The 12,465-nt window shown below is 41.7% G+C and overlaps 1 protein-coding gene across 4 annotated transcripts in view; it reads left to right on the top strand.

Moving 5' to 3' along the window:
- Positions 1 to 11,762, top strand: part of lpp (LIM domain containing preferred translocation partner in lipoma) — a 153,328-nt gene extending 141,566 nt beyond the window's left edge. For all 4 annotated transcript variants that reach the window (XM_071487149.1, XM_071487147.1, XM_071487150.1 and 1 more), the window contains 3 exons: positions 2,527 to 2,705; positions 4,603 to 4,723; positions 6,386 to 11,762. In XM_071487149.1, coding sequence (XP_071343250.1) covers positions 2,527 to 2,705; positions 4,603 to 4,723; positions 6,386 to 6,514 — 429 coding nt within the window. In that variant the 3' untranslated portion in view covers positions 6,515 to 11,762. The remainder of the gene's footprint in view (positions 1 to 2,526; positions 2,706 to 4,602; positions 4,724 to 6,385) is intronic.
- Positions 11,763 to 12,465: the final 703 nt, after the last annotated feature.

Genomic DNA, 12,465 nt, shown 5'->3' with positions numbered 1-12,465 from the left:
CTGCAATACTGAGTGAACTAGGTTCATTAGGACCTTTAGCTCTAGATTGTCTAGATTGTGTTGTTTTACCATCTGTGTTTCTGTCCGTCAGGCCTGTGTCTCATGTTCAGAGCACATGGGACCTCTTAACTCCCTCTTATATGCTTTGTTTGCCATCACACTCCTCATTCTAACAGACAGCTGTGACAAACATTGTTTGGGAGCCCGTTGCTAAACAGAAGGAAGCTTTGGCCGGAGTGCGTGGGCATCAATGTGTTTGGTGTGAGACCGTGAGAGCACTTTGTGGCAAAAGGAAACGGCTCACAATGAGAAAAAGGGGCCACAATTGACTTTACCGCACTCCACTCACCCCTCAGTTCAGCAAGAAGCTGTCTGACCTAAATTCACTTTACCTCATCTGCCTAGACATTTGTTTAGCCTTCTGGGCAAACACTTAGAGAAATGTATGAGGGAGAGGGAGAAAAAAAAGAATACATATGCTTGAATACATCACATTTAGTCAGGGGAAAAGCAAAACCCGGACATCTGCAGACATATACAGCCCTCTAGTGGCAAACTGCAAGGGACCTGGATGTTTGACAGAGACGGCTTCAAGTGATTTATGCAGAATTTCCTAAACCATCTGTGGAGGTTGTACCAAACCACAGACCGAACCTCTACATTTTCTCATTTAACATCAGACCCATATGTGTGTAACAGGGCTAATAAATGTTACTTAATACCAAATAAAAGGAGTCACGAGTGAATAAAAAACAACGCAGGCTGAGCAGAATGAATGAATTGAGGTCAAAGAATCTAACCATCTGAGAGAAAGAGAGAAATTTTGTCTTTTGAGTACTGTACTCATTACAATAGCCCGGAGGAACTGTGTGCTGTGAAATCATATGCTCTAGTTAAGCTAAACAAGGGCAAGGTATTCCCACATGAAGGGCAGATGAGAATAAGTAAGTGGAAATGCAGACAGATGAGTAAGAGTTGAGGTTGGTTTAGTGCTGTTTGGCCCTGGTATCTTACTCAGATTCTCAGGTTGCAAATATATTCTCTCCCTCGCTCTCTCTCGCTCTCTACCTCTACCTCTCTCTGCCAGTGTGTGCGTGCGTGAGGCAAACCTCAGGGGCTCAGAGCAGCGAGCTCATTAAAGGCTTTATTCCACTTCCAGGATCGAGCAGGATTGCAATATGGACATTGTTTATACACAAATGTTGCCCTGGGAATAATGTTTATTTCTATTACCGTCTTGGAGGAAAAAAAAAAAAAAAGAAAGAAAAATAAGAATGCGGAGCTTGTCTGCACACATTGCTTTTTATGAAATAGTGCCTCTCCAGGAGTGCTTTGAAGAAACGACTATTTTTCAAACCACTGCTTTCCGGCCCCGAGTCACACATCAGCTGCTCTCGTCTTCACTGGCACATGATGGTGTTGTGAGGAGGCCTCACAGAGCCACAGTACAGAGTCATGTCAGAAACACTTTCACATTGTAGTTTCAACGAACCTCATCCTCTAAAGCTGCTCAGCTCATTAGCATATAGACTACAAATGTCACTGCACGTGCTCAGCGGCCGGGCAGCGTATGGCAGGGAGTTTACCTCGGCTGAGCGGTCACACAAGTGTCATTTTAAGCGGCAGGCCCCAGCGGCGCGTCTGGGAGGTAGCTGATGACGCAGCGCAGTGTTGCTACACACCCCGAGCTGTGTTTGGAAACACTGAGGCAGCTTGCTACTACAGTGGGAGCCAATGGGAACAGCTGAACCGTGCACTCTTTAGCCCAGCCAAGCGCAGAAAGAGGGGGAGAGCAGAGACACACAGAGATCCAGGAAATGCACGAACAAGAGGCAGCGACAGTGGAGCCTCATCAGCTCACACACGGCCACATCAGGCCACACATTGATCACCCTCACATGATATATCCTCCACCCCCCCGTAATTGCATTGCTGTTTAGAGAGGCAGTCGTTATTTATAAAATATCGAAATAACAAATGGTGTCTCCCGGCAGATATTAAGAAGAGAGATGCCACAGATAAGTCAGAGGCAGGCGGCCGCCACGTCCCCCCGCGGGCCGCTTGCCCAGTCGCCTGGCTGCAGAAAACCTGCAGTCATCACAAAGTGGAAATATTTACTGCTCACACTCTTGCATATGGGAGGATGGAGTGTGGGTGAGGGTGGCTGATAAATGACTGTGTTTGTGTTTCGAGGGGAGTGCTAATCAGATTCCTTCAGCTTCAGAGGCATTTCAGGACAGCCGAGCTAAAGGTCCTGAGTGGGGATTTATTTGTTGCACAAGCTGGAGTGGGAACAGAGCCACCTGAAGTGTATCACAGGAAACGGAGAGTTTAAATTCAGAAGGAAACGTAGGAAAACTTTCCCAAAGTTTTCACGCCGGTTAAAATGTGTTAGTGGACGAGTGCTGATCGTACACAAGCAGTAAAAGGGCCATTGGGAATGACTCATCAGAATAACTACATTCATCATCAGGTTTATTGGGTAATCATGTGGGTGTCTGGGGGTTTGTGTGTTTGTTTCTACAGAACACCCTTGAGACCTGCACCATCTGCAGTAAGCCCATCATGGAGCGCATCCTGCGGGCCACAGGGAAAGCCTACCACCCTCACTGCTTCACCTGCGTGGTGTGCCACCGCAGCCTGGACGGCATCCCTTTCACCGTGGACGCATCCAACCACATCCACTGCATCGAGGACTTTCACAAGTACATAATTAAGGTTTTCATTAGATTTATACAAGAGGCTTTTCTCGGGCCCGAGATAGACGCTACAGGTTTCCCCTGGTTCCAGTGTTTTTGCTAGGTTAAAGACATCCTCTCATCTAACTTCCAATAGAGCAAGACACTTCTAGCATCCTTCGAAAATTTAGTATGAATTCAAAGCTGCACTGATCACAATTTTATTATGACCAATGTATGAAGTGTAATGTGAAAAGCTTGTATCGACAAACCCTCAGAAAGTTATCACTCAACTCTGCAGAACCCCTGAGCTCGATGAAGCATTTTAGTGTCTTTCAGCTCATTGTTTTGGTTTTACAACACAAGAGTTTTGGTTCATTGTTGCTCCCTGTTTTTATCTTTGATAAACTCACTCACTACCTGTTACAGTTAACAACTAGCTAATGAACATAGCAGAGCCTCTAGCAGCCAAACAGCCAGATTTTTATCTCGAAACAGAGCTAAAATGAGAATTCAAATTATACCACACTCAGCAGCTCTGTCCAGAAACATGACAAACGGATGCCAAACAGTGTCTGCTAGATGTGTAACTAGGCAACTGTATGCTGACATGACTGTAAAAGGTTGTAATATATTGTATTAACAGCTTATTCCGCTGCCACCAAGTGGCCAAAAAAATCAAGCTATACCGCTTTAAAATCCTTAACTCACTGTACACGTTCAGCTATATTTAAGCCTTACCAGTACAGGATCTTGGTGCTTCCTTTTCGGGAAATCCTGCAAAGAGTTTCACAAGCCCAATGACCTTATGAGATGCAGCTGTAGACATGAATTTAATAGTAAATTCCTGTTATTGTGTCACACTCTTGATTGCATAACTGCTACCTTACCAGAAATGTTCCTTTAGTCAGTGACCAGAAGGGAAACAGAAGTAAACAGCTGGCTCTTGGTGTGAGTGCACAGCTTTTTCTTTGTGGAGTAGCTGCACTGGGCCGATGTTTAATTCCACATGACAAGTGTGACCTCAACAGTGCAGCCCTCTTTGTCGAGGAATAGTCACACCCACACCGGAGTCTGTTATTATTATTATTTTTTTGTTGTTGTTTATTTTGGGCTAATACTGTACAGCCATGGTTCCCCAAAGCCACAAACCCCCTTCACTTCCTGATTCTCAGGCACTAAATAAGCATGTGGAATAGAAGAAGTGTCCACTCTGGCTTTGGTCACGGCACAGTACGTGAAATCTCGGCATGCTTTTCATAAACTCATTGATCCTATAGTTAGATGGACCTCTTCCTGCTGATGGCATTTCCAGAGTTACTGGTCTGAAGCCTTGTTCTGTAAATTAATGATTTTTGTAAAAGTTCTACTATATTTAGCTGTTCCTCAAATATTCTATTTACATGAAATATTTCAGAGAAGAGCAAATTTAACTTTTTAGTGCCACCTCAGTGTCTGACCTTTTAGATAATTAAACCAAGAAAAAAAAAAGTTCAGCTATTTCCTTGGTTTAAGTAATTGTTTCATAATGTCTTAGCATAATTGTTCTTGATAATATATCCTATTTTTACTCTTGTGTGAAGAACTGAAACAATTAGATCAGTTAGTCCATTGGTTCCTAGATTTGAGGTTGGGATCCCCACAAGAGCTCGTGAGATAAATCTGAGGGGTGATAAGGATTTCTGCAAATTTATTTTTTTAGATTCTCCTCATGTTTTTTGTTTCTTGGTTTTTCCTGTGAAGTACTGGATAATATTATCTTTCTAGGCAATTAAAGATTATTCAGACTTAACAAGGCAAAAAACACTTTTTGTTAGAACCAGTTACTGCTAATGGTAAAAACTAACAGGCATTGTTGTAAATTAAATATCTGGGTTTTGCACTGTTGGTCATCTACACCTTTGCTCTTGGTTCTGTGTCACAGGAAGTTTGCTCCACGCTGCTGTGTGTGCTCTGAGCCAATAATGCCAGCACCGGGCCAGGAGGAGACCGTCCGTATTGTGGCCCTGGACCGCGACTTCCATGTGCAGTGTTACCGCTGTGAGGTATGCTGTCTGTGTGTTCAGCTCTGCTGGTATGTGAGCTCCTTACAATTAGCTGCGGTGGTTATGTACCATGTAGCACAGCTGCAGGTGATAGTCATTATGGCATGAAGGTGTAAGGCATAACGCACATGCACGTCCCCCGAGTCACCTTTTAAGTGAGACGGGTGAATCATCCCTCTGTTACCTGCCTCAAAATAGCTTTCCATCTCTCCTCTGCAAAGTTCACCGACTTACATAGTAACCAATCAGTCAGCCGCTACTCGACGGCTGATAAGCTGCGCTGAGACATTACGTGCCTGGCTAACAGAGAGGTAAGGCGTCACATTGTCAAAGAACCGTGCCAGTGTGAGAACACGGAGCATTTGGCAGACATAAAGGTCAAATGAAAGCAAAGCAGATTAGTTCAGCTGAAGGGGCTCAAGAAGAGAAGAATTTTGTCACCAGGGAGACATGAGTAGGTGAAGTTGTAATTGTGTGTGTGTGTGTGTGTGTGTGTGTGTGTGTGTGTGAGAGAGAGAGAGAGAGAGAGAGAGAGAGAGAGAGAGAGAGAGATGCTGAAAGTGTAACCCAGTGTAACAGACAATGAGAAAATAATGCCAAAGCAGTGGGGGTGTGTGTATTGGTGTGTGTGAAATAAAAGACCTGTAGAACCTGTAGCCTGTGTTACAGATGCTTGATCCAGGAAACAAACCGAGGGCAGGAGTCAGACGAAACATCCACACACTGCACTTTAATACTCTAAAGACGTTTTGATGTCAGTGAGACCTTCATCAGCCATTGTTAAGTACCCACCACAGAGCAGAGTGAGCTATATATAAAGACAGCCATCACTGTGGTATTAGTAATCTGCATGACTGAGAGTCAATACACTCCCAGACTGAATCAATCAGAGCAGAGCTGGAGTCTGACACTACCACATGGAAAATAACAGGACGCAGGAGATTTTTCCCTCATGGTGGCATGAGATAAAAAGTTATTACAATTCATCCTGAGGAGAACATGAATGACTTCACCAAATTTCATGGCACCATCCAACAGTTGTTGAGACATGTCCCTCAGAACCACAAATGTCAACCTCATGGTGGCACTGGAGGAAAAGCAGGGGAATCACAACCACCAGGGATCATCCTCTGAGGACCATGAGTCCCTGTACAAAATTTCATGGTGATCCATCTAAATTACATTTCAGTCTGGACCGTAGTGGTTAAAAAATAACAATATTTCACCAAACTTTGTATTAATACCTCTGTGACAACGACATAAAAAAACAAAACAAAAACAAAATAAAGACAAATAGGCGATCACATCGAATCAATCGAATCAACAGATATTGTGTCCCGAAGGAGGCGAGATGAAATATTTTTATTTTAAAATCTGTAAAAGAAGAATAGAAGTTAAATGACACCTCCAAAGAGAAAAGAAAGAAATGGGTTTTATCTGCCTGTTGTAACCAGCTGTTGCTCCTCCAGACTCATAGAGAATCTAACTCTGGCTTTGCTGCAGTGAGCAACTGTAACTTGACACAGGCTGACGGTCTTTAAACAGCAGTAAATGTCTCATTTAGGGCGTGCACACAGCGAGAGTATGAGAGCGTCTGATCGGTGAGCGTGGCTAATGGTTCTGTTTGTGTGTGTGGACTAACAGAGTATCTGTGTCCTGCAGGACTGTGGCTCTCTGCTCTCAGAGGGGGATAACCAGGGCTGCTACCCTCTGGACGGACACGTCCTCTGCAAAAACTGTAACACCAGCCGCATCCAGGCCCTCACCGCCAAGGCTACCACTGACCTCTGAACAACCCGCAGCCTGGTCACCTCCACTGTGATAATCCAACGCTCGCTCTCTCTCTTTCTATCTCCCTCTTTCATTCTCTCTCTCGCAAACATACCCATCCACACACGCTTGCATTCCTCAGCATACACATATATATCCCTCTACTTATATTTATATATATATATGTATTCACCTTCAGTAATGAGGAGTAGCATCACACCTGCATACATTATCTATTGACTCGGTACAATCGCAGCAGAAGTTTTTTTAATTGTGTTGTTGTTAAAGGAGTAGTTCCACATTTTGGGAAATATGTTTATACACGTTCTTGCTGAGAGTTAGATGAGTAGATTGATGCCACTTTCATGCCTGGATGCTAAATATGACTCTACTGTCACAGGCTTAGCTTTACATAAAAACCAGAAACAGCCTGATTCTGTCCAAAGTTTTCAAAAATCCACCTGACTTCATCCTTACAGCTCATTAATGTTTTATCTCATTTGCAGCTTTTCAGGGGAGTTTATGGGCTGTTTTTGGTCGATGAATAGCCCTCCTCCCCCTTCTACAAAACTGCAGCATGTCCTATTTTAGACTTATGTTTTCACAATAAAGATATTTGAACATCCAAATGTGGTGCAGGTGTGTTGGAAAGTGTCACTTCAGTCTTGAAATGCTGCTGAGTAAGAGCAGTGTGCAGGATATTCTTCTTTTCAAGACTTGTGTTTTTTAAAAATGATATAGCATGTTATTCAGTGAGGTTTGGAGCGGCTGACAGAGCCGGACTAGCTCATTTCCCCATTTCCACTCTTTCTGCTAAGCTACCGTACACATATAAAAGTGGCATCAATCTTCTCATCCGACTCTCAAGCACATTTCCCAGAATGTTCAACTGTTGTTTAAAATCACTCAGAATCCATCAGTTACAGTATACATCAACAATATATGTTATTATCTCATATCATTATTATCTTCACACTGTATCTGTATCAGCCACGGCGCACATCCATGTATGCATGCACGTGTATGCATGAAGCCCAAATATCCCTCGCTGACTGGTTCTTGTGATCTAAAATGGAGCCTGGCTCCATTATTTAGAAAAACCATGAGCGAACAGTAAATTGTTTAGAACATTCACTTTAATCTTTCATCTTTTTTTTACAGTGCAAATCCAATGACAGTAATCAAGGAGGGATAAAATAACACACTGAAGCGCTTTTTTTACAAAACAGTTCTGCTTAACTGAACACCAAAGAGTTGCCATATTTCCTGTGTACTTATTTTGTATGCAACTATATTAGACATAACCTTCAGCGTATTGATTAGATCCACACGAATCACAAGCAGTCGTCAAGAACAAAATATGCAATAGGCTGCTGCTGAATGCAATTCCACTTTTCAACACAATATTTTCCTATAGAAGTTGTTAGATGTGAACAGTCGGTTATTTTCTGAACAGTACAATCATGACATTCCATTCATATAAATACGTACGGCCTGATATTTGAGTTGACTGATAAAGTTTTGAAGTGGATAGATATCTTCATTCACCATGCCATGGATTAAATCAGTGATTGTACTCTACGCTGTCTGGCAGGGATAATAAATATGACATGGCTATGCAATTTTTAATGTTAATTGCATTGACACTTTATAAGGAATTTTATGAATAAGGAAATATTTTACCTGTACAGATGCGAGCATAAGTGTCCTTGTAGTAATCCTTTGATCAGAACTATGCTGTTGGTACTGTGTGACTTTGTGTGTCACTGTGCTGTATGTCAGTATTGACGCTCGTCTTTTATATTTAGTGTTAGTGTTTCAAATTGATGGGTAAACAAGGGACCTTGAGAGTTTCCCAGTTATGACTGATTTTATTATTTGTTTTATTTAGGCCAATGAACCAGTAGTTTGACTACTCCCCCCCCCACCCACCCACCACACCAGAAGTTACTACAAAGAGATGCAAAACAACCACAAAACGAAACAAAACAGCCACAAAGAGACACAACATAACTACAAAGAGACCAAAAACGATCACAAAGAGATACAAAATGACCATAAAGAAGTTTTGTGTTTCTTTCGTCATGGGGGTCTCGCTCAATGGGGGGGGCCTTTAAAATGTCCAGCATCCAAGGGTCCATTGTCCATGGCTATAGGCGTCACCGAGCGCGTTGGTCATGTGATACACATTGTGACTAATTGATTGACTAACGGTGCCAGTGACGTACAAAGAAATGTAGCCATGCACCTGCAAAAGCAACAAGAGGAAGACTGCACACTTGTAAAAAGTGATGTAAACATTGCACAATGGAAATTTATTCAAACAAGTTCACGAACGCAAAATGTTTTTATGAGAATGGAAATGAATTCAACATGTTTATCAGAACTCAAGGATACACATAGTGCATGTTAATGAGAAGCAGTGAATGTAAACATAGTTTAAATTTGTTTACCAGAGGACTCCACAGGGTACCTTTAAACAACAAAGACAATGTAATTCATAAGCACCAGTTGTCAGTCTGTTCGTTGGATTGGTTTTCAGTCAAGCACATAATGCAAGACAGAGTATTTCCCAAGAACTGATTACAGATCTCTTGTGCATGTGGATTTATACATAATGAACATTATAATTCTACTTTTCAGAGAACTCTCTTCACTTCTCCTTTCCTCACACCTTAAGTACTTGTGTTTAGTGTTTACTGCTATTTAGATATATGTGATTATACAAACAAGAAAATCTCTATATACTGTATCTGTTGTAATCAGTATCTGGTTACTTGTTGGATCAGTTTGACTGTGGCAAAATTTTAACCAGGGTAACACATTGTAAATAACTGTGCTAATAAGCCCTTTAATGAATTAATAAGTCAACAATTAATTTCATATCTTCAATCAGACCTTTGCTGTGATGTGGTTTCTATATATATTGGAGAAAACTGTTGACCATTTCAAATCTAAAGGAGTATTTAATATTCCCTGAAAACACAGTAAAACTCAGCCTGTGTTTGAGCTGAAGGTGAGAAGGTGGTTGGACACTTTTTATTTGGTTGGCAGACACATGCACAGATGCACACATGCCTTGAGCAGGAAGTCAGCGAAGGCTGGTCCTCTAGAAGGTTAGACAACCTAAACTCTATATCCTGAGGAATTTATTCATCAATATTTGAAGCACATATTTAGCCAGACAGTTCACTGGTCACATAGAAAAGACATCAAGACAAACAGGACTTTTACAGCTTAGGAAAATCTTATCAGACAAGTGCAGTGCTTGAGAAAGAAATTGTATTGTGTCTTAAAGACATGTTGAAGAGTCTCAACAGTGTCATAATGTTTGAGACTGGATTTCTCTTGAGTTAAAAAAAAACACACCAAGCTACATTATGTCCATACGTACTTTTGGCCAATTGACATTTGACTCAGTGAGGCATCTGATTACCACCGGTTGTTAAGCAACAGAGGACAAAACAACTACACACTCCATACATCATTACGTCACTTATGTTGCTAGGTTTCAGTTCGCAGAGATGTTGCTGTAGCACCTCGTGTTGGCAGTCTGTTAAAGGTCGATACAGGGCCTTCTGACCCGCTCAGGTAATTAGACAGTGGGAAAGATGCAACGAGAATTTTACATCTGCTGAAGAAAACACAAATGAAGATCTCACAGTGACTGAAGAGGCAGAGAAAACAAGCTTTCATCCCAGCAGTCGATTCATTAAAAAAACTAGTACAGTGATACTCATTTAAAATGCTAATTCAGGTACCAGGTAGAGTGCTGGTTTGCTGAGATCTGTAGCTGGTAAGTGGACTTTTGAGCCCCAGTTCTCTGCAATAGACCCAGTGTTTACTGAAGCCGGTGTGGGATCCATTATTCAGCTCTGGTTCTCCTTCTCTCACTCTATACAGGAAAACACTTCACTGCAACGCTGCAGCAGCATTCGCTCTGCTTTCAGACGTGACCATTGCACTGTCGAGTCACTGGAGAGCTGCTTCACTTAATTAGTGACAGTTTGAGGAAGCAGACAGATGAAACATCTATGAACAGATGTAGAAAAGTGTGCAGTTGCCTCTTACCTATGACTGCTCTGGAATCAGAAATGAAACATACAGTTAACTTCTTTGATGTGACGTGTAATGCAGCCATCAGTCAGAAATGCCCGAAAAAGAGCCGTTGTTACAGTTTGGTGAAGGGACTTTAATGCAGTTTATGAAAAAGAACATATAACAACACACAGGACGTGAGGTAATTTAATATTAACAATGGATTAAAAACCTTCAAATGTAAAGCGAAAGGTGTCGCTTAGTTCCACATCTTTAGCATCTTTCAGTTTTGTTTTTATGTTCCACAAATTTACTGTTTTGGTTCACACTCACCGATCTAATTATTCTTGTTTTCAGTCACAGAAAGTAGCTGTTGTTCCCCATGCCAACCTTATGAAGTGGTAACATGTCAGTGTTGTGTGTACAACCTGTTACACTGCCCACAAGTGGCTACAGTAAAGTAATACAGACGATTAGCTAGTTCGATGTTAAAAGTATGAATTAAGGGCTGCACAGAACATGGTCGAGAAATTATACTAATTCTGATTAATGTCTTCTGCTGGTTTAAAAGTGTTAAATTAAATGTTTCAGTATTTAGTTTTTTGCTCATTAGCACATTTTTACAAAGCGTACCCTGGTCTGGTCCACAAGCACAGAGTTTAATCTCTGCTGTAGTTTGTCAATGGGCCATTAAAGCTGTGTTAAACTCCTGTTTGTGGTATTTGTACGGACATATCACACATCATTGTGGGAGCATATCTGACATGAATCTTATCAAAAAGTTTGATGCTAAAGTATAAAGACAAAAAACATTAATGATTTTTTTATTTGTTCAGTGTATTTGTGTTGTCTACTGTCTCTGTTCTACCCATGTTTGTTAAAGTGCCTTTGTCTGAGCAGTATTGAATCACTAAACTGTTCCAGTGTGTTTCATGTTTCGCCGTGCCTCGCTCAAAGATTTTGCCTTGTTTACTTGTCTTTGCCAAAGTAAATAAACAGGATCCCTTTTGTTTGGGCCAAGTCGGAATCCATACAGTAGGTGTTTCCATCAGGTATGGTGCTTAAGGCTGCAGCAGCAGAGTCCTGAATGGTGCTGAATGTGAAACTCGCCTTAAGAGAGCTTGACCCTCTGTTGTTTAAGTTAAGCATCTCATCTGTTCTTGATCATTGGAAGGGGCATGTAGTCAACTGTTGTTTTTTTTCTTCTTCAATAAAAAGCTTTGCAATAGCATCACGTCTCTGCATCCCCATTTGCTTTTACTCTTTTGCAGTATTTTGTCAGATTACACGAGAAAATATTAAAATCTCCTCCAGCAGAGCCCCCTCCCCCCTGTCGCTGGTTAAAACCTGCCCTTTGGCTCCTGGTCCTTTGGATTTCCCAGGTAATGAGCTCTTTCTCTCCATCTTCTCCTCGTGCTTTGCTCAAACCTCCTGGTGACCTCCTGAGCAGCGTGCCTGCAGATGAAAGAGATTTGTTCCCAACAAGTATAACCCAGCGCTACTTCAGTCTCTTCAAGAGTCATTTAAAAGCCCCTCAGTGGCAGCAAATGCCCCGTGCTTACACAGCTCAGATTCATTTCCTCCTGTCTCGTGCTCTGTAGACGAACTGGAATCACCTGCTTAATAGAAATCTTAGACTTGCAATAGTCTTTTGAGTGTACATCTGGGACAACGTTTTAATTACACTGAGATACAGTGTGCAGTCTCCACTTTTTTTTTTTTAGTGGCCAAGATCAGCAAATGCACTCAACTATGAAGTATACTTACTGCTGGGATCAGCTTGATGGAGTTGTTAGAATAATTTAAAGACTTTTTCTTTTTTTTTTTACTGTCGCCTTCTCCAAGACCCGCTTGATTTAATCCTTCCCATTTGTCATTTTTACTTGTGCTCCACATATCAGCAGTAAGTGACTGAGCATTTCATTTCCCTCCTG

This window comes from Trachinotus anak, unplaced genomic scaffold, assembly GCF_046630095.1.
Source record: "Trachinotus anak isolate AG129_WGS33_773 ecotype Australia unplaced genomic scaffold, CSIRO_AGI_Tana_v1 ptg000010l, whole genome shotgun sequence".
NCBI classification, from domain to species: domain Eukaryota; kingdom Metazoa; phylum Chordata; class Actinopteri; order Carangiformes; family Carangidae; genus Trachinotus; species Trachinotus anak.
This window is presented reverse-complemented; position numbering and strand designations above follow the sequence as displayed.